Source organism: Pezoporus wallicus, unplaced genomic scaffold, assembly GCF_028554395.1.
Source record: "Pezoporus wallicus isolate ANWC-B61680 ecotype Strahan unplaced genomic scaffold, APGP_CSIRO_Pwel_v1 contig_11829, whole genome shotgun sequence".
NCBI lineage: Eukaryota > Metazoa > Chordata > Aves > Psittaciformes > Psittacidae > Pezoporus > Pezoporus wallicus.
The window spans coordinates 1300845-1322134 of record NW_026635494.1 but is presented as its reverse complement, the minus strand read 5'-3'; the positions used below and the strand labels follow the sequence as shown (position 1 = coordinate 1322134).

Below are 21290 nucleotides of genomic sequence, written 5' to 3'. Positions count from 1 at the left end.
AAAGACACAGAAGCAATTTAAATGGTATAGCATTAAACTTCACTTAAGGAACCAGATTAGAAGTTGACACTACCTCTAAAAAGCCTCATTAGAGACTGGCTGCTCGTAGACAGCTGCACGTTTTGAAGGATAAATTATAGATGTTACAGCTACTTCCAATAGTGAAGATGCTCTCTGGATCCAAGAGTAACTAAGTCAATTGCACCATTTCCCTTCTGAAGTCCATTTGAAGGAGACTCGAGTGTTGTTTTGGAAAACATTATTTCAGTCTTTCCTGAACACACTTTTGCTTTTCCACCAGCAAATCATTGAAGCTTGTCATTAAATACTACTCCTACAAAGAGATTTCAAGCACGCAGATCCCAATAGTGTGCTGCTCGGTGGGAGTCACAGGCTCAGGGGAGGTTTCTTTAGTGGCTAATGTGAATTTGAGGCTGCTTTTGGTGACTCTAGGAAGGCAGATCGCTCTCTACCCAGAGAGCTTCCCAGTCCCAGAGTCTCTAGAAACCAGCAGGAAGCAATGCCATTTTAAAACCACCAATGCCCTTTGGTCACAAAGCCAAAAGATGGTAGTAGGCATGGATGGTAGTAGCCTGCATTGCTCCCTCACACTCATATGCTCTCTCCTCCCCTTTCTGGCTGGGTATGCGCTCCTATACATCTATATATAACTTGATCTTTGTCCAAGGAAAATAGTGTTTTCCCTGGACTGAAGCTGTGTCAAGGTAGGAGCACGTGGAACAAGTTATGGCAGGGTTAGCCGAGGTGTGAACTTGCAGCACGCCAGCTATTCTGCAGCTTGAGTATCTCTGCACACCCTTTTCCCCTGTGGTCAACATGACAGGCTTCACCCCCCTCTGAAACCCTCCAAGGGTCTACCTGGGGTACAGGCTGATGGCTGAGCAGCAGAGGAGCTGCTCCTGGGTGTGCTTGGAGTGGGTGCCCCATGGAGGTGGTGGCCTGGGGATGCACTGCTGCCGCTGGGGCTGTTTTACATAGCAGGAGGCAGATGACAGTCAAAGGAGGGATGTGATTTATTGAGGCTGATAAATCAGCTTTTTTGGCCTTGAATAGGTGTTCAGGTCTCGAGCATAGAAAATGGCACCTCCTTGACTTTCTTGTAAAAACCAAAATCTGCACCCCCCCCCCCAAAAAATGTTTACAAAACCTCTGCCGAAGCAAAATGCACCTCACAGTCCAAAACCCCACCAGATTTTAGTGTTCAACCTTAGTCTTTCATTTATAATGGACTTCAGAGTACCAGTGGGCAGCTGCAGTGAAATGGATGCAAACACAAATTAACTGGAATAAGTTACCAAGGTACTTCCCATACTCCTTTTTTTTTTTTTCCTCATGGATCCAAGCATTTCACTGGGTCCCTATGAAGTAAACCCAAATCGCTTCCCAAAAGTTAGGGTAACACGTTATGTCACTTTGCATAAGGCTACTGAAACAGAACCAGAACAAAATGTGCATCCACATCCATGTACTGTATTTACACCAGCACCCTCCCACCCCCTATATTGTCTCTGTGAACAAGATTCCGTGCTTCAAAAGTTCATAAAAATAAATTTACCCAGAACTGCATCTATCCAGCTCATTCCCCACCTGGGGCTCAGACTTCTCTATCTATCTATCTATATATATAAAACACACTAGCCCTGTGAAGTTGCTTTGCTGAGAGCACAGCAGTGATTTTTGCACTGAAGGGAAAGTCTCGGAGGGTAGGGAATGCCTCTGCATTACAGTACTGTCTACGTAAGGTGAATCTGGCTTGACACAATGCCTGGCTGCTGCAGTGCCCCCCCCCCCCAACCCCTGTGTAACACAGGAACGTGAGGCACAGATCCTGCTTTTGAGTATTACATCAAAATGCTTTGCTGGCAATAGACTGAGCTCTGTACTGCGAGTGCTGCTGAACCACGGGTACAAAAGCCTTTCAGAGTGGCCAGAAGTGACCTGTCCCCCAGCTGATGCTTGAAAGCATCCAGCAACGGGATTTCTGTGGAATACAAAGTGGTTACAAGGGTTCCCCTTGGCATCTGCCTGCCAGATAGAGATGTGCTAAATTCTACTCCCCTTACTGGACTAGGATTTACCCTAGGGGAGTAAAGGAGCAGTAGTTAACCAATAGTAATTCTCACCAGAGACGTACCAGCTTCTGGGATACTATATTGTAGTTACAGATACCTGTGCCAGATGCATTTGCTTTGCAAGGAAGGGGTTCTGTACTCCAGCTCTGCTTTTAGGCTTTATATTTCCCTGCATAAAATCTGGTTTATATCTTTAGAATCATTTAGTGTCTGGGTCAGATTCTGGTTTCTTTAGCTGTAATTCTAGGCAAACTGAGCTATACATGCTGGGTGGATTTACTCAGCACCTGACCCACTAACAAGGTAAAAATATTGTAACTCTGCAAGCTTGCTGTTACTTATAAAAATCCATTATCGTTTGGTCCCAGCTTTGGGGGAAAAAAACCCTGTCACTGGGAATGGTAATATGAGTAATTGAAAATAGAGTTAGTATTTCTATAGAGTATCAAACCATACAGAACTTTGACTTCTTATACATCTTCTGCATGTGAAATCAAATGGATAAGTCGCATATCAAAACATAGGTGGCCTCTCTCATTTCATCTGTAGGAAGACTGCAATTATAACTTAATCTACACAGCAAAAATACTTTGGATTTCAACAAAGAAAGCAGTGTGACACAACAGTGTGCTGTATTTCATGGGTGTGAAGTTTTGCATATATAGAGCGTGACCTGGGAACATCCGCTTGTGTCGATGCTCTTGGGTTGGCAATAGTTGGATTCATGGGGAGGTTCACATTGTGCTGTCACAAAGAAAAGCTCGGTAGTGGAAACCAGATATTTCTACTGCTTAGCTCTGTAGCCAGTATTATGTCTACTGGAAACGTGAGATGACTAGCGATGGGAAAATAATACATATGCATCTGTATGTTATTTGTAAGGTACTCGAAGGTATAACCACAGCTGCTTTTAGGAAATGCTAATGGAGGAAGACCGAATCCCTGCTCCAAACCAAATGAATTCAGATGTTTAGTATTGGCTGCTCTGTGTGACTGTGGAAAATGTGTATGCGAGGCTGTTTCCTAGTTGTGTACAGTAGAGGCTCCCCCTTCTGTCCCACCAACATACTAGCATCTTGGAGAAGCTCCACAGAGGAGAGGTGTCCTGATTACCTGGGAAGGGTGGTTTAAGTTCAGGTCATGGCAAATCTTTTTCAGTGACGTTACTGATGTAAAGTATAGATGAATTAGGCCATGTGCAATGAGCAGTGGTTGGTAGGGATGCTTTTGGCTTATAGGTATGGCAGCAGGAAACTAAGCTCATACACAAAGTATGCGCCGCAGAGTCTTGACTTGGGCTCTGAGATTGCTGAAAGACTGGGTCTTTCAGTAAGAGGGAGACATGTAAAATGGTGGGGGTGCCAGGATACAACTGCCTTGCAAGATAAAGTGGCACATGTTCTACACAATAACGTGTACAATGTCTTGACGACTTTGGAAATCTGTTCTCACGCAGATTTCCCAATAAATTAACACAACAAAAAATACTTCCATATAAAACAAAACCCAAGGATTTTCGTAAAGTAAAAGCAGAACCTTCAGGGACTATATTACTTCTCTCTCTCTACATATATAATCTCCTGAATTTTATGTTTAAATAAATTTATTCTTGTCTTAGAAAAATAAAAGGAGTAGCCAATTTAGTCAACGGAAAATATCTCACAGACTTAAAAGCATGCCCAGCAAGCATAGCCTTGTAAGACTAAATTAATGTTAAATCAGAGCAATTTGTTACTCAATTGACCTAGTCTGCAATTCACAGTTGATTACTACAAAGTGTATTTTTAAGTTTCTTTTCTCTTTTTTTGGCCCATATAAAAATAACGTATTGCAACTCAAAGTGCATTTTTAAAATAAACCATCGACTATTTTTATCAAATAAAATATTTACACCATTTGGTTTTTACAGTCAGAAATGCGCTTCATGCGATGACCATGGGGACATCATCTGAAAATCCAGTTATCATTGGGGCTTCGTCATCCTCATCTCCTGAAAAACAAACCCAGAGTGCTGTTATGCTGCTCGCAGCATGTCATAGGGCACATGACTAAAGAGGCTACTAAAACAGCCCTCAAAACCAGTAGATTGTGGCCTTATTCATGCTCCTACTTGGTTGTTATATCTGTTATATTCAGATTTGCATTAGAGGGAGTGGTTTAAGTGAAGTTGTTAAAAACATCCATCCTGGGCTTTGTACTCTTAGGACAAAATCAAATCTATAGAGATGTTTATGCCAAAGGTGTCCTAAAGCATGACAGAGAAGTCAGCTCTTGCACTGATTTCGCTGTATCCTGCAATGGCATTGCATGAAACCAAGGCCTTACGTACCTAAATCATCTCCCGAGGAGAATATGGCCGAGCCCAGGCGGGAGCTGTAGTGGCTGTTTGCAAAGGCAGTGAAGCTGTTCTGCAGCCGTCTGTGCCTCATGTACAGCACCACGAAGCCAATCCCCAGGGTCACCAGCAGCAGGAACAGCACCGGTACCACGATGGCAGCCACATCTGTGGATCTACCGGCTTTTGCTGCAGAGGAGTCCTCACCTATGATAAGGGAGGGAGAGAAGTGCTATTTGCAACTGATAGCGCATTTCTCTAGTGAGCTTGTGAGGCTTTCATTGCTCTTTGTTAAGGAGGATGGGGAAAATGACAGGGACTTACCAGTTCCTAGTTCATCATAGAGAAGCGTGGCTGGTTCACCACACATCTGCCCACCGTACAGGCACCTGGCCTGCACGGTGAAGGAATAGTTATGACCTATCTTCAGGTTGGAAACCTTGAAGAAGTTTTCCGTGGTGTTCCCGAGGTAAGCTGTGATGTTCATCAAGCTGTCAAACATGTGGATCTCATAACCCTGAGAGTTGTGAAAACAAAGATACATACCCCATATTACTCAGCGGCAGAGGTCAGGTTTGCCTTTCCTATTAGGGCTTTGATGCTTGTTTTTCCTTCTGTACCTAGCTTTGCTGCAATGTGTTGGGCTATCAGCTGGGAAAGTCTCTGTCCGTGCCTGTCAGCGTGCATCGAGCTTGGCCGGCTAAGGGTGGAGAAAACACTTTGGTGTGTCTGGTTCACTCTGTTCTTGGCATCTACCCCAGACCACCCAAAAGACAGGGTCCAGTAAAGGTGATGTCTTGTTTGCTGACGGAGAATGTGCCGCAGATTTGCTATCAGACTCTCAATAATGACAATTCTCCGGTACTACTGACGTGCTGGGCAGTGTCCTATTCCCAGTCCTTCCACACGTGTGACAGTTGACCTTTTCCAAGGGGATAATTATACCCTTAAAAGGTGACCGATTGGATCTATCAGCTTTAGTTCCTTAATTCTGGTAGGAATTGAAGCGAGCTCTATCTAGAGGGCTCATCAAAGACACTTAGAGGATCAGAGGGTGTTGGTGTATTATAAAGAGTCTGTGAAAGGAGCCTTGCAGGGACTCTGCTCTAGGTTTTTCTGAAACACTGCCTGTAGGACAAGAGATATATCACAACTTACCCGGCTTTCATTGAAATTACTTTCCTTTAATGCCAAACTCTTCCAAAAGAGCAAAATATGGTCCTTTTCTGTTATAATTTTTAAGGCATCAGGTGCAGACAGTGGAACTGCAGAGGAAAAATGGCAGGTCAGGTTTTAACAGTGGTGACACTCTGCTTTTGGCTGAGAAACAGCAACGGGGTCACTTCTAAAACGTAGTTATCTTTAAGGGCTCAGCGCAATACTCTGCTTAGAAAAGGGCTGTACTGGGAGAGAGGATGCTGTGGTGTGTAATCTGGAAGGCGGCTTTCAGTGGGTTTTATGGAAGGACTGTAATGGTACTTCATGCTGTCTCCACAGCCAGCCAAACAGGTGTCTTTCCCATCTCCATCCAGGCAGGAATATAATTCCCCATGCATTGTCTGAGAGGCTTCCTCTCTGCTCCTGCTGTTCAGGGGTTCAACTGCCTTCCCTGGGAGCTGCAGGGAGGCCTCTCAGAAGTGGGCTTTGGCTGTGGGAGAGGATTAAGCAATGCAGAAACACTCCTGCAGCCCCCAAACAGCACAGGGGTGGGATGGATGATGCGCAGGACAGGCTTTGTGTTCCCTCTATGGACAGCGCTGCAAAGGACTCGCCCTGGCACCCACCCAGTAGTACTCTTTACCTGTGTTGATCTTCATGCTGGATTCCTTGCTCATGTTTCCCAGTTGAACAATCACATGGTATTTGCCTCCCGGTTCAAGTTTCTTAATGGTGTACTCCACTGTACTGTTCCGAGTTTTCACTTTGTAGATTTTATCTGTTTTTCTTACTAAGTCTTTAACTGCCACAGCATATAACTGGAGGGGGAGGAAAGGCACACAGTGAAAGGTCTTAATTTGCTACAGACTTGCTAGTAACCTCGTACAACGATAGGATGGGGGGGGGGGGGGGGGGGGCAAAAAATGCATTAAACCATGCCTGTGCTGCACAGAAAGCCTGGGAAGTAAGGTTTGACTCACTGCCCGAGATCAGTGTTCACAGACACAGAAAACGCAGTTACTGGAACAGACGAGGGCAGGAGGAAAACCTCGGGTTGTATTCCTTAATGAATGAAAGGACGCAACGCAACCTCCTGCCCTGCCAAAGTTTCCCGTTTTGTCAGGCAGATTTATACCCCTCAGCCTTTGCTGTTAAAAGTCTCTGCACCAGAGTGGGAGTGGGAAGCTTGCTGAGAAAATGCCTCGCCTTCAGTGGAGCGAGACCTGACTGTACGCCAGCATGCCAGCAAACAGAACCAGGCTTTGTTGGGGCTGGAGCGGGAGGCAGAGCCCACGGCACGCCTGGCCCAACGCCTGACCGGTGTGCTGGGCTCCAGTCAGCTGATCGGAGCTAGCCCAGCTACAGCCGCAGCCGGCACGCTTCAGCGACCGCGAGGGTCAACGGAGATGAGGAAAATCAGAGGGGATAGCGCAGAGATATCGCGATTCCCGACATGTCCCGACCCCCGAAGCCCCAGCAGCCCTTGCGAGAGAGCGGCTGACGTGGCGGGGGGCGTTCCCATGGTGACGGTGACCACGCCCCTGCCGCTTGCCTTGAAAGAGCCTCGGAGGGGCAGCGATGTCGCTGCCCACCGGGCGCAGGGAGGAGCAAGCAGGTCCTGTTGCTGCCCCTGTTGCTGGTGTCCCGGACTGCGGACCAGTGTGGTCGCCTCCAGAAGGAGAGCTTGCAGTAAGAAGACTGCAGCAACTCAGACAGAGACCCCAACCAAACCGTGGTCTCTGGATGCAGGGAGTGCCAGAGCCTGCTGCTGCCGGGGGAGGGAGGACGGCATTCCACCTGCGGGAGGTGAGCAGGTAGAAGATCTGCTTAGCCTGGTGGCAAGACTTAAGGAGGCGGTTGAGACGCTGAGGACCATCAGGGAGTGTGAAAGGGAGATCGACTGGTGGAGTAACTCCCTGGCGGGCCAGTCGAAACGGTTCCAGGGAGATACCCCCCAAAAGGGGAAGGACCCCCTGCCTTCTCACACAGAGGGGGATGCCCGAGACAGCCCCTGCCCTGTAGCTGTTGCGCAGAGGTAGGGGACCAAAAAGACGACGAGGGTTGGAAGCGAGTTCCAGTTCAACGTCGTGGGAAACCCTCCCTCCTTCCTGCCCTGCTTCCCCAGGTGTCCCTCCGTAATAGGTTCGAGGCCCTGGATCTTGAAGGAGAAGTAGGTGAGGATGTGGTGCAAGGCCAGCCTACGAGGCCATATAGGAAAAGGCGGCCGACTTTGCACCTCAAGACTGCCTCTGATAAGAAAGAAAGAAGGGTCATTGTAGTAGGAGATTCCCTTCTGACAGGAACAGAGGGCCCGATATGCAGAGTTGACCCTCATCATAGGGAAGTGTGTAGCCTGCCTGGAGCCTGGATCAGGGATATCACTAGGGCGCTCCCCAACCCGGTGCACCTGACAGACTACTACCCGCTGCCGGTCTTCCAGACAGGTGAGGGGGAAGCTGCTTCCCACAGTCTGAGGGGGATGAAGACAGACTACAGGGCCTTGGGGCAGATGGTGAAAGAGTCTGGGGCTCAAGTGATCTTCTCCTCACTCCTTCCATCTTCCACTGATGATGTGGGAAGGAATGGGAAGATTCAGTTCATAAACGATTGGCTTCGAGACTGGTGCTACAGGCAGGGCTTTGGATTCTTTGATAACGGCTGGTTTTATAGGGCACCAGTCTGGACAATGACAAGTGGGAAAGGTTTATCTCACAGAGGCAAAAGGATGCTGGGGCACGAATTAGCAGGGCTCATTTGGAGAGCTTTAAACTAGATTCGAAGGGGTATGGGGCTGTAGCTGGGCTTGCCCCAGTGGGGCAGCGCTCCAGAATTGATGAAGACTGGGAGGCCTCCTATAATCCTAGGGTGAAATCGGTGTGCTCAGCTCGCTCCCTGAAATGCCTGTACACCAATGCGCGCAGCATGGGAAATAAGCAGGAGGAGCTGGAAACCTGTGTTAAATTGAGAGACTATGATCTGGTGGCAATTACAGAGACGTGGTGGGACAGCTCACATGACTGGAATATAGTCATGGAGGGCTATGTCCTTTTCAGGAAAGACAGGCCAGCCAGGCGGGGTGGTGGGGTTGCTCTTTATGTGCGGGAGGAACTACAGTGCACCGAGTTCTGTCCAGGGACAGATGATGAGCGAGTTGAGAGTCTGTGGGTGAGAATTAAGGGGCAGGCTGGCAGGGGGGATACTGTTGTAGGTGTCTGTTACAGACCACCGGATCAGGGTGAGGAAGTTGACGAGGCCTTCTACAGGCAGCTGAGAGCGGCCTCACAGTCACAGGCCGTGGTCATCGTGGGGGATTTTAACTTCCCTGATGTTTGCTGGAAGGACCACTCGGCAACCCAGCCGCAGTCCAGGAGGTTCCTCCAGTGTATGGATGATAACTTCCTCCTGCAAATGGTGGATGAGCCAACCAGGAGAGGAGTGCTGCTGGATCTCATCCTCACTAACAAGGAGGGTCTGGTCGAAGCAGTAGGGGTTGAGGGCTGCCTTGGTTGCAGCGACCACGAGATGGTGGAATTCAGGGTCTTGTGTGGTAGGACCAGTAGAATAGCAAGTAGAATTGCAACCCTGGACTTTAGCAGGGCAAACTTTGGCCTTTTCAAGCAATTGCTAGTGGAAATCCCATGGGCAGGGCTGCTTGAAGGTAAAGGGGCCCAAGATAGTTGGTTGACATTCAAGGATTGCTTTTTCCGAGCTCAAGATCGGAGCATCCCGACACATAGGAAGTCAAGGAAGAGGGCCAGGAGACCTGCGTGGCTAAATAGGGAATTGCTGGGTATGCTCAAGTGGAAGAGGAGAGTTTACAGGTCATGGAAGGAAGGGCTGGCCACTTGGGATGAATATAAGGCTGCTGCTAGAGGATGTAGGAAGGCAGCTAGGATGACTAAGGCCTCCTTAGAATTAAACCTGGTGAGAAGGGTCAAGGACAGCAAAAAGAGCTTTTTCAAATACATGGCAGACAAAACTAACACCAGAGGCAATGTAGGCCCACTGATGAACGGGATGGGTGCCCTGGTGACAGAAGATACAGAGATGGCAGAGTTACTGAATGCCTTCTTTGTCTCTGTCTACTCTGCTGCGGGCAGTCCTGAAGAGCCCTGTACCCCTGAGACCTTAGATGAAGTCAGGTCAACGGAGCGCTTTGCCTTAGTCGATGAGGAATGGGTTAGAGACCAGTTGAGCAATCTGGACATCCATAAATCCATGGGTCCAGATGGGATGCACCCACGGGTGCTGAGGGAACTGGCGGAAGTCATTGCTAGACCACTCTCCATCATCTTTACCAAGTCTTGGGAAACGGGAGAGGTGCCTGAGGACTGGAGGAAAGCAAATGTCACTCCAGTCTTCAAAAAGGGCAAGAAGGACGACCCGGGTAACTATAGACCGGTCAGCCTCACCTCCATCCCTAGGAAAGTGATGGAACACCTTATCCTTGGTACCATCTTAAGGCATATCAAGGATAAGAGGGTTATGAGGGGCAGTCAACATGGCTTCACCAGGGGGAAATCATGTTTGACCAATCTCTTAGCCTTTTATGAGGAAATAACACAGTGGATGGATGATGGCAGAGCGGTGGATGTGGTCTACCTTGACTTCAGCAAAGCATTTGACACAGTCTCCCACAGCATCCTTGCAGCTAAAGTGAGGAAGTGTGGTCTGGATGATCAGGTAGTGAGGTGGACTGCGAACTGGCTGAAGGAGAGAAGCCAGAGAGTTGTAGTCTATGGGGCTGAGTCTAGTTGGAGGCCTGTAACTAGTGGAGTGCCTCAAGGGTCAGTACTGGGACCAGTATTATTTAATATATTCATCAATGATTTAGATGAGGGAATTGAGTGTACTATCAGCAAGTTTGCTGATGACACTAAGCTGGGAGGAGTGGCTGACACGCCAGAAGGCTGTGCTGCCATCCAGCGAGACCTGGACAGGCTGGAGAGTTGGGCAGGGAATAACTTGATGAAATATAACAAGGGAAAGTGTAGAGTCCTGCATCTGGGCAGGAACAACCCCAGGTTCCAGTATAGGTTGGGGAACGACCTGTTAGAGAGCAGTGTAGGGGAGAGGGACCTGGGAGTCCTAGTGGACGACAGGATGACCATGAGCCAACACTGTGCCCTTGTGGCTAAGAAGGCCAATGGCATCCTGGGGTGTATTAGAAGGACGGTGGTTAGTAGGTCGAGAGAGGTCCTCCTTCCCCTCTACTCTGCCCTGGTGAGACCGCATCTGGAATATTGTGTCCAGTTCTGGGCCCCTCAGTTCAAGAAGGACAGGGAGCTGCTGGAGAGAGTCCAGCGCAGGGCAACGAAGATGATTAAGGGAGTGGAGCGTCTCCCTTATGAGGAAAGACTGAGGGAGCTGGGTCTCTATAGTTTGGAGAAGAGGAGACTGGGGGGTGACCTTATTAGTGTATACAAATATATAAAGGGGGAGTGTCACGAGGATGGAGCCAGGCTCTGTTCAGTGGCAAACAATGATAGGACAAGGGGTAATGGGTACAAACTGGAACACAAGAGGTTCCACTTAAACTTGAGAAGAAACTTCTTCTCAGTGAGGGTGACGGAACACTGGAACAGGCTGCCCAGGGAGGTTGTGGAGTCTCCTTCCCTGGAGACATTCAAAACCCGCCTGGACGCATTCCTGTGTAACATTATCTAGGTGTTCCTGCTCCGGCAGGGGGATTGGACTAGATGATCTTTTGAGGTCCCTTCCAATCTCTAGCATACTGTTATACTGGCCACAATGGAGTCCAGGGCAAAGCTGAAGGCCAGAAAGGTGTTTCAGCACATGCCCAAGTTTGCTTTCAGACTCAGTAACAGCTATCCCAGACCTGACTCCTTTTAAATGCAGCATGAATGTTATAGACCTGTAATGCAAACAGAGGAAATGCAGGTCTCTGAGGTGTCAGCATCTTGATGCTGACTATCTGAATGGAGTGTAAACCTATCTCACACTCACTTCCCCATTAGCAGCAGGGCAGGGATCTGTCTTTGAGCCAGGGTTTTGCATGCAAAGGGGCAGGAGAAGGTGCTGTGAGGTATTACCATGTCCTGGTCGGGTGAATCATAGGGAGATTCCCACTTAATGACCGCAAAAGTCTTTCCAGTGTGCACTGAGTGGAGGTGTCGAGGGGGAAGCCGGTTGTCAGGGATCATCTTCACCACAACGTAGTCAGAAGGTGGTCCTTGGTAAGGAGACATCACACGGACCTTGAAGGGATGATGCAGTGGTTAATAGTGTGCCTTTAAGCTTCAGGAGCAAGCTACAGCCCACAGCGCGGATAGGAGTGGGAACAGAAAAGGAGCCTACCAGAAACAGGTACTGCTCGTCCCGCTGCACGAGCACAGTGATGTTGTGGGAGGTCGTGGTGGTGTTGTGAGGGCTCCTGTACAGCTCTAGGAAAGATGTAGCATAGAAGATGCCGTAGACCTGTGAAGAAAGCAGCACAACAGGGACAATACAGTTTGGTATGGCCCAGAGCATCCACCCAAACTTTTACTGGCTGTCACTTTCTAGGGACATGAAGAAAAGACCCTTTTTTTGTTTGGGCACTCTATTGCCCAAGTTCAGGTTCAGTCTGTCTGTGTGCTCCCCACCCTAAAATCTGGGGCTCATCTCCAATAACACAGCAGTTAATTGACAGACCACTGGAGCATCACGTTACCTGTCTTTCAGCCACTTCACTGCATCAGTGGCTGAACAAATAGACAACATGAAGCTTTCTGTGCTTCTGTTTAAGGGCATCAGGTGCTTTCCCTATTTTTTTAGGGCATAAGATTTTCAGGGCTTTGGAATTCTATCCCAACAAATAATCCTGACTTTAGATTTTGCTTGTGTTTTGAGGTTTTGAGCTAGACCTCCTCCTAGATGGGGGAGAAAAGAGCTGGTGCCTTACGACATTCCTCGGTCCAGTCCAGCTGCACTCCACCGCAGTCTGATTGATGGCCTTGGCCTTGAGACTTGGTGATGCAGGTCTTGTCCCACTGGTCACGACATGTACAAAAGACAGAGGGCTGTCACCCAGCTCCGTCTTAGCCCAAGCAGAAATTTCATAGGGGGTATGTGCTGTCAAATTTGCCACTGAGCAAGAAGAGAAACATGCACTATTAGGTGAGGCAAAGTACTGTGATGGCAGGGTGAGAGCACTAGGGAAAGGGTCAGCATCACCAAACAGGCTTGGTCAGGAGCCTGCCTCCCTTGGTTAGTGTTTTCACTAATTTTGAGTCATTTCCTTTACACAGAAGCACATGGGACTCGGGTATCTAAGCTAGCCAGTGCTTTGCTTTCCAGTATCGGGATGCTTTCCTGTATTGGGATGCTTGCCTTGCATCTACGCTGTACACTCCAAACCAGCAATCTGATTAACGGGGGCATGTATACAAGCCCAAGAAATTGCTAACCTTTTGCAGAGCAGATAAAGAACCATAAACAAAATGTGTTGAGAAAAGGCTAGTGCAGCTCTGGGGGCTAAATCCCAAATCTGCTTGAAATCTCCAAGTCCTGGCAACAGAGGCCAGGGATTTGCTGGCTTGTCCTTTCCAGATGTACTTTATACTAAACAGAAGCTACTAGTTGCAAAAGTAGAACACGTCCTTCTGTAAAACCTTCCATTTGCTGTTGACTAAAGCAGAATTTTATACTTAGCACAGAATTTACCTTTTTGGATGGACTTTTCTCCTTCTATGATCAGAGTCCTTTTTTCCTGCCTGTGTGTGTCAAACGTCCAGTAGATGTTCACAACGTAACCGCTGACCTGTCAAGCAGCAAGGGCACACAGAACAGGAACCCTCAGTTCAGCCAGTTTCCATACAGTGAAAGAGTCACTGCTGAAAGTCTCTGCATTGTATTTTCCATCCTAATTAAGAGCTGGGGCAGTTTATGAGTAGTAAGAAATGATTTAGCATGAAATAAGTTAATTCCAGCGCTTACATAGTGACAGCTTATCCCATCCAGTATTTACCACTTACTCAATGCATCCCTTTCTTTCAGTTTCAGAAGGTGAAAATGTTACCTTGATATTAGTAGTCATTTTTAGGCTGAAGCTTACGGAGTCTTCACTGTAGCTCTCAATGTGTATGACAGGAGGAGGAATGACTGGAAGCAAAGAGAAACACAAAGAAGTGCAAATACTTATTGAGAGGTAAAATACAGGCTTTCATTATGACAACCAGCTCTCAGACCAGGAATCCCCCATCCTTCCAGCCCCAACGTTGCCTGTAAGCCATACATCCCTCAGACAAGACACTGACAGGCTGTACTTCCATCATTTTCTGTCAACCACCCACAGTCTGCCTTATCCGTGCCTTGCTCAGAACAGGCTGGAAGCAGAGAGGTTTGGGCTCAGGTATTTTACTTCTGAACTCAGTGGGACAAGCTCATATCACAGTTAATGGCCTTCTGAGGGAGGGGAGGAGGTCTTGGTGGGGACAGTTGCCAAACACTCTTGCAAAGCCAGAAGTGAAAATTGGTACAGTTCTTTCTACCTCTGTTTTTTTATCTGAATCCTGCAGTTTTAATAGCATGGTGTTTCCTTTCCTTCCTTTGTCAGCAGAGTGAGGATACACTTTTATCTAACAAATTAGCAGATGATTTTGACATCGGAATGCGGGTTTGGGAGATAAAGCTTGGCGTGAATACAAACGATTTCAAAAGGCTTTTCTAAAAACAGTTTGGGGGGAAAATTGACTGTGATTGAATTTATCTGCTGTCAGACTGTAATGTTGTGGTAGTTGCTGGGAGCTTTAGCGGCCTTTCAGTGGTCTAACCTACATGAGATGCAGAAACCTTCATAATCGTAACCTAAGAGGGAGAAGAACGAGCAAGCATCCTTTCAAAAGGAGTTGGTGGTAATGCGTCTTGCCTATCTGAAGGTAGGATCTAGCCTACGTAAGCCAGAGGGAATCCATCTGCAGTCTAGGAGAGAGGGGCACCTTCGGCATAGGCTTCTTGCCCACTTCCAGGGCAGTACACCCATCCTACATGCCACAGAGTTCAGAGGGAGAGTCAGAGACCTGTTCAGTCTGGTATAGCAAAGTAATAAATAGTGTACAGCCTTCCATAGGGAAGAACAGAGGACAAAGGGGTGGTTATGCTGGTAGTGGTATGCTGATGCTAACACTTCAGGCTTAGCTTCTGCCTTTTTGTTATGTTATCCAAGTCGATTGAAACAACAACATTTACCTTTGCCTTTTATGGTGGTTATGGATTTGGAATCACTCCAGTTTCCCACTCCTCGACTAGTTACCGCAGCAACCTTTTCAAACAAGAGGGCTGGTTAATATGAACAAATGTATAATGCCAACATTGTATAATGCAAAAGGAGAATGAGGTTAAAGCAAGGTTATGGACATGGCAGAGCTCATGGGAAAAGGACTTTGAAGCAAACAATAGCTTAATTACTTGGCAATAAAATGGGTATTACAGAGATAAAGCAGACTACTTTAAGTCAATTAAAGGAATCTAAGAGGAGGGAGGTGCATCCTCTTTGCAGATAACTGTTCTCTTATGAGATCTTTATGAGAAGTCCAGCAAGATAAGGAGCTTTGGACTCTATCGGTCCAAAGAATCATGCTGGTGAAGCCCATGCAAGCTCTGAATCTAGTTCCAAAGACTTATTTGGGAATAGATTAATATGGGAAGTAATACCGTGGAAGGAAAGACTTGCTCCAGCCTACTGTAAGAATAACACTGATTCATGGGAGTGGGGTCTCATTAATCCCACCTCCCCGTGAGCTATCCATGCTCATTCTGCACAGGGAGGGGTGGACAGTGGCAGAGCATGTTATTTCCCAGGGTTCAGTGTGCAGACTTTTGTTTCCTATTCTTATTACTTCTGTCTATAATTACCCAGCTTCTCCCATGTGCATATATTCCCCATGGGTCGATCTGCTGCTTTTCCTGGTGATATAGTAAGGACCAGATTTGTCTGTGACCCAGATCCAGTGCAATTACAGTGACATTGGAATGGACAATTAGTGCAGATTTCATAATACAGCCTGGCCACCTGGGATGGCCAAATGAAGGGCCTTAATTCAGGCCTTGAAACTATATACATTAGCAGTGCAAATGCCAAGTCCCCATTGTGGGTTGACGTTAAAGGGCAGGGTTTTAACAGCATACTATTTTAGAAAGTACTTGACTGTGCAGGACTTAGACCATGCAGTGAAAAGTAATGAGAGCATGCATAGACAGAGCCTTGAAAATACTCACTCTAACTGTGTACAATGTGTTGGCCTGTAAGTTCTTGATCTCAGTGTAGTTCTTCGTGGTCCTAAGAGATGACCACTCCTTGGATCCACTCCTGCTGTATTCCACCTAGAAGCACCAAAACAAAGGATGAGGGTTCCACTGCAGGGCGACTTGACCCTCTGTGTCAAAATGTCGATGAAAAGAAGTATGAAAGCTTAGAAAGGGAGCCAGAAATGAAGCTATGAACTTAGGGTGGCAGCGCTACCTACAGCTCTGCAGCATTTCTTCTCCCAACTTGCTATGATGCTCTCAGCAGATTGCCTCTACAAAATGCCCTATTCCTGGCCCCCCTCCTTTGCAGGGATAGCTGTGTTCAGACAGGCCAGCCCATGCTGCTGTGAGCCCCCAACAGCCTTCCCTATCCCTCCGTGGACTCACAATGAATTCCCGTATGAGGCCGTGGGCATTCACAGGGGGACTCCAGGAGCTCATCACCACACCCTCAGCTTCTTTATTCAGGGACAGCTGAAGGTTAAAGGGAGCATCTGGTACTAGGGAGAGAAACCAAGGTGTTAGTGACTGTCGCAGTTGTGTTTCCAGATCACACAGGGAAAGTCTAGGACAAAGAGGGGATGGCCAAGCAGGTCTGGCTCATGGGAGATGTCTTATTCCCACAGTTGTGTCCCAAATCCCTATCACCTCCCTCTGGAGCAATGAAGCCTTGCTTGTAACAGCAGTGAAGCTAGGATTTCACCAAGATCTTTGCTCTCTTTTGCATCCTTTCCTTCGTCTGATCTCCAATCTGCAGATAGAAGGCTCTTGCTCCTTGTGTGTGGTACTGAACAATCCCACAGGCTCAGCACTGTGAGAAGGGATGAACTTCCCAGGGATACTAAACCACTAAGCCATGGGGAAGAAAGAAGGCAGGCTAGTGACTCAGTGCAGGGCTGACTCTAGGCTGGGAACCCATGGCCCTTTTCCCAGTCCAGCACAATTCCCAGACCTGTGGAAAGACTCCTTTTGTATGTAATAGGGATACCTCTGCAGTAAGTACTGCGTAAGCCAAAGCAGCATGCACCAGGTCACTGGTATGATCCGTGCAGGTTTACTTACATCCTTCTGGTGCCCGGAGGGTGATGAAGTCATTGGTGTTGTAGACTCGGCTGAGACACTGCACTTGGACTTTCACCTGATAGGTACAGTCAGGCTTGAGGACTTTCAAAACGCTGTTGGTTTTGTTGCTGTGGGTTTCCAAGATCTTCCAAATGCTTTCACCAACTGTCCTGCACGAGAGAGTCCCACCTCTCCAGTCAGGATGGTGTTTAGTAATAGAGGGGACACAGCTTGTCCCAAAGAGTGAAGCCATCTATCTGTATGTTAAGAGCCTGCTGCTTAGTGTTCTTTTCAATCAAGCCACACCACCAACTTGAAAGATGCTCTTTGAGAGCCTGAACTAAACATAGCTTAGTGACTTATCAGCACTATCCTCTGAGGTTTTCTGTAACTTCTGTGCCCTCATTTCTTGACTTTGTTCTCAATGTTAGTGGTCCCACAAAAGCAAGACCCTCTCCACCTCCAAGAAAGCTACATTACACGAGTAGTGGACAAAACAAACATAGCCTTGGTTTTCTGAGCAGAACTAGATTGCACAGCTCAGTCTTTCAGGCCTGATTCTGTACGGTACTTTGCTGTAAGCACGGGCATATTGATACCTTTGCTCATGCTTCTCCTACCCTATACTTGATATGAGTAGCACCGGGTCATGCAGTGCAGTGGGCGGTGTACCTGTAATAGATGTTGTAAACACAGGAGGTCGAGGACATTCTTTTTGGCCGAGCCCAGGTCAGAGTGATGTCGCCAGAGAAATCAGCCGTCCATTGGAGGTTCTGGACTTTGTACACGATTGTGTCATCTAAGCAGGCAATGGCAAACGTTAGCCTATCGCCGGGAAACAAGTCCTTTCCCACAACAGAAACAAGAGTTGTGTTTGTAGCCCAAACAGGTGGAGGCAGGAACAGCAGTATGACTGAAGGGAGTGTCTGCACCATTTGAATTAGATGTGTAATTTAGGTGGGTGTTATCAGTGGAGAAGAGCATGCTTGTCAGGAGGCAGTTCAGAGCAGGAACGTACCCCTGGTGCTCTCAGCTCTCCCCACAACCTCTTGTCTGTCTGCATGAAATACTCAACATCATTTTGGAAGTGTATGAGTGCAAAAGGATCAGTGCAAGCTAAGTCACTTTTCTACTTGTGCAATGGATCCGTGCTGTCACTGTAAGCTATCCAGGGCCTTTCTTGGTGCGATTTTCCTTATCGCATCTTGTGTTCAGAAGGACCCAAGCAAAGGCTGGTAATTAAAGGAGTAGTCTGGGGATTGCTTTGACGCAAGCTCTGCAGTTGAATCACCACCTGACCTTGGGAGAGGCATTTAGGGGGTAACAGGGCTGTGAAGTCCAGTGCTGGCAGAGGCAGAGACTGGTGGTGCTTGTCTGAAATGGCCCCAGTCTATGCCCTGCTCCCACTAGGCCATTCCCTGCTCTCTCCCTCCAGGGACTACGTATCAGAGCCCACATTCAAATGCCATGGCCTGGCGTGGCTTGGGTGCACAGCTTCGTTCCTCATGCTGTAGAGAAACCAAGTGGAGCAGAGCCAAACTGCTGTTTCATTTTCCCTAACAATCTGGAAATGAAACCCAGCAGGGATGCAGGTCCGCAGACAGGCACAGCGAGATATCCAAGGGAAAAGAGATGGTTTCCCCTTGGTGTAGCAGCCAAGCCATGAATCTCAGCAGCTCCTTCCCCCTCTCCTGAATCTGCTAGCCTCCCCCAATCAATATATAATTAAAGAACTATAACCTGATTGATGCTCAAACCCCCAAGCAGGTCACTAGAAAAGCAGCTCAACCTCATGGCTGTCCAGAGGCAGCGATTGATCGCTGTTATCTGCCCAGGGCCGGCTGCTGCCTGCATCCCCTGTGCCTCCACAGGACCACCAAAGGCCAGTGTGGGAGGACCAGTGATGGCAGCAGGGGACTTGCCATTTTCCCAGGGTCACCCTGCAGAGGAGGACAGAGCTGGAGACCATTGCTTCACTATGTAAAATAGACAGCTTTGCTCCCATCCTCAAGTTGTTTTTCTGTGCTTGAGGCTCAAAAGACAAATTGCTAGTGCAGAAGCTGGCTGGGAAGTTGAGTATAAATGGGTGAGGAGGCAGGCTGCACAGCTGAACGCAGGCAGATGTGTCTAGGATGTTATGAATGCAAGGTCATGTAATCAGGAGAGCTCCTCTGCGTGCTAACACAGAGCAGAGCATGGGAAATGGGAGAGGGCTGTTGCTTACCGGTACAGTTCTTCTCATCACTGCTGTCTGAGCAGTCCAGGAATCCATCACACCGCTCTGTCAACATAATGCAGGTCTCTCCATCCTCACATTTATAACCATTAGGGCATGACAGGGTGCTCTGAGTAGCTGAAAGAGGCAGAATGGTTTCAGGACTCAAGGCATTAAAGTTTCCTCACCAGCACTGGGCTGTTTCCAGTGCCAGTGCTGCTACAAAGCTGGCAGGGTGGTGGGGCAGCTGCATATCAAGCAGAGTGTGTCAGTCACAGGGCTATCTCATTGTGGCTGCATCTTCTGGCATGATGGCATCAGAAGAACCTGGAGTTTATCCCACAGAAAACAACCCCACTGGACTTCTAATGGGAATATCTCTGCTTGGTTGGGTCTTTTTTACTCTAATGCTGCATTTACTGCAAGGATTTCACCAGCAATAACATTCCTCAGTGGCTCCACTGTCCTCACAAAGAGGTTCCCAAGGGAAAGGGCCAGAGAGTCATTGTCCCCTCCTCACACTTACGGCAGTTCCTCTCATCCGTGCCATCCTGGCAGTCCCGCACGCCGTCGCACCGCTTCCAGTTGGGAATGCACTTGTGCAGCTGCTGGCACTCGAACTCGAACCTGCTGCAGCGTCCCTTCAGCGCCGGGGAGGTGGCCGTCACGTTGGGTCCTGCACACAGCAGCCAGTGAGGAAACCACCCAAGCCATGAGGCTGCCACAGGCACCAAAGACCAAAACCTGTCTCCAGGTCTCGACTCCACTAGATGGCAATCTCTTCCCATCTAGCAGGTAGGTGGCTGGTGCTGGGATGTCCAAAGCCATCCTCTCTCCTGACTGCAGAGGGCTGGAAAAGCAACTGGTTTGCAGGAGATGTGCTGCACCAGCTCGGAGCTCAGCAAGCGTTAGAAACGACCACGGTGAGAAAAACCCCTCTTTTAACCTTCAGCACAGGAGTGAGTTGGAAAACCCGCTCTGCAGCCCTGCTTCCCATGTCCCTACGCACTCTAAGACCTGTCATTTGAGCAGGGACCTGTTGTAATTCAACCCTGTTATCTGGTAAGGAGCTGAGACCAAAAGGCCAACAGTCCCTGTGGACACGATCCTACAGAGGAAGAGAAAAGCTTACGCGAGGTAGGACAAGCTTCCTCATCGGAGCCATCGGTGCAGTCCTTGTAGCCATCACAGACCCAACTGTTCATGATGCAGGTGCCGCTGTTGCAACGGAAGTGGTTCGGTAAACACGTCGGTGGGATGGATGTAGTGATGGGATGAACCGGAGAACCTGCAAATACACCGGGGAGAGCTGAGCTGAAGTCCTTGTTCCTGCATATGGGCTGTTCCCATCAGACTGAGGGCCACTGTCAGTGGAAGGCAGTGAGCAGCAGTCAAGGTGTTACAAGCCCAGTTGTCATCTGCATCGTATCTACACAGCTGCTAATCGGCATTTCCAAAACCACAGAGTTAAAAGATGCACGAGTGTGCACACTTGGCCATTTATAGGGGATTTTTGGAGCCATTGGAGCTGGCACAGGCAGCCCTGTGGGAAGGCAGCTGATGCTACAAGTAGTCCTTCAGCATGCCACAGCCCAGCCTCAGCCAGGGCTCCTGTGAGCAGAGTGCTGTGTTCCCTTACCCTCACAGTCCTTCTCATCAGACCAGTCCCCGCAGTCGTTCTCCTCATCGCACTTCCATCGGTTGGGGATGCAGTGCCCATTGCCACACTGGAACTGGTAGTACCGGGAGCAGTTTGGGGCTTCTGTTGGGTTTTCTGACAACAACAGGAGAGCCCTGTGAGCTCCAGTGTTATCTCGCCACTCTTCATCAGAGTTGAGGCATGGGAGCATCTCAGGCTGGGCCACGGCTGATCCAGAGAGCATCACACTATCTATCTGCCTAAGCAGCATGGGCAGAGTCCTTCCTCTTCATCCCCAGCATCCCCATTCCTGTTGTCATCACTATTACGTCTGCATGCTTCATGGCCAGACACCACCTATGGTCTCAGAACCAGCAAAATTCAGACAGAGCTTGGCAGAAAGGGAGAAGCAAGCCCTGCAACTCTGAAATGAAGAGGCAGCTGCTTCATCTGGCTGGGTACAGCTCCTACAGCTCCCCAGGGAACAGTGGTGTAAATATTGAGTCTGGCTGAAAACTGCCTGTCTGCTTTGGGCTGGGA

At 48.4% G+C, this 21290-nt stretch overlaps 1 protein-coding gene across 2 annotated transcripts in view; it reads right to left on the bottom strand.

Annotated features, from left to right (window-relative positions):
- Positions 1-3678: 3678 nt before the first annotated feature.
- Positions 3679-21290, bottom strand: part of SORL1 (sortilin related receptor 1) — a 44932-nt gene continuing 27320 nt past the window's right edge. For both annotated transcript variants that reach the window (XM_057396509.1, XM_057396516.1), the window contains exons 30-48: positions 20751-20885; positions 20244-20399; positions 19638-19787; positions 19121-19249; positions 17569-17695; positions 16897-17066; positions 16222-16334; positions 15805-15909; positions 14776-14848; positions 13607-13689; positions 13252-13348; positions 12491-12675; positions 11905-12024; positions 11640-11804; positions 6230-6404; positions 5587-5693; positions 4753-4945; positions 4423-4635; positions 3679-4083 (exon numbers count right to left, since the gene is read on the bottom strand). In XM_057396509.1, the coding sequence (XP_057252492.1) occupies positions 4016-4083; positions 4423-4635; positions 4753-4945; positions 5587-5693; positions 6230-6404; positions 11640-11804; positions 11905-12024; positions 12491-12675; positions 13252-13348; positions 13607-13689; positions 14776-14848; positions 15805-15909; positions 16222-16334; positions 16897-17066; positions 17569-17695; positions 19121-19249; positions 19638-19787; positions 20244-20399; positions 20751-20885 (2564 nt within the window). In that variant the 3' untranslated portion in view covers positions 3679-4015. The remainder of the gene's footprint in view (positions 4084-4422; positions 4636-4752; positions 4946-5586; positions 5694-6229; positions 6405-11639; positions 11805-11904; positions 12025-12490; positions 12676-13251; positions 13349-13606; positions 13690-14775; positions 14849-15804; positions 15910-16221; positions 16335-16896; positions 17067-17568; positions 17696-19120; positions 19250-19637; positions 19788-20243; positions 20400-20750; positions 20886-21290) is intronic.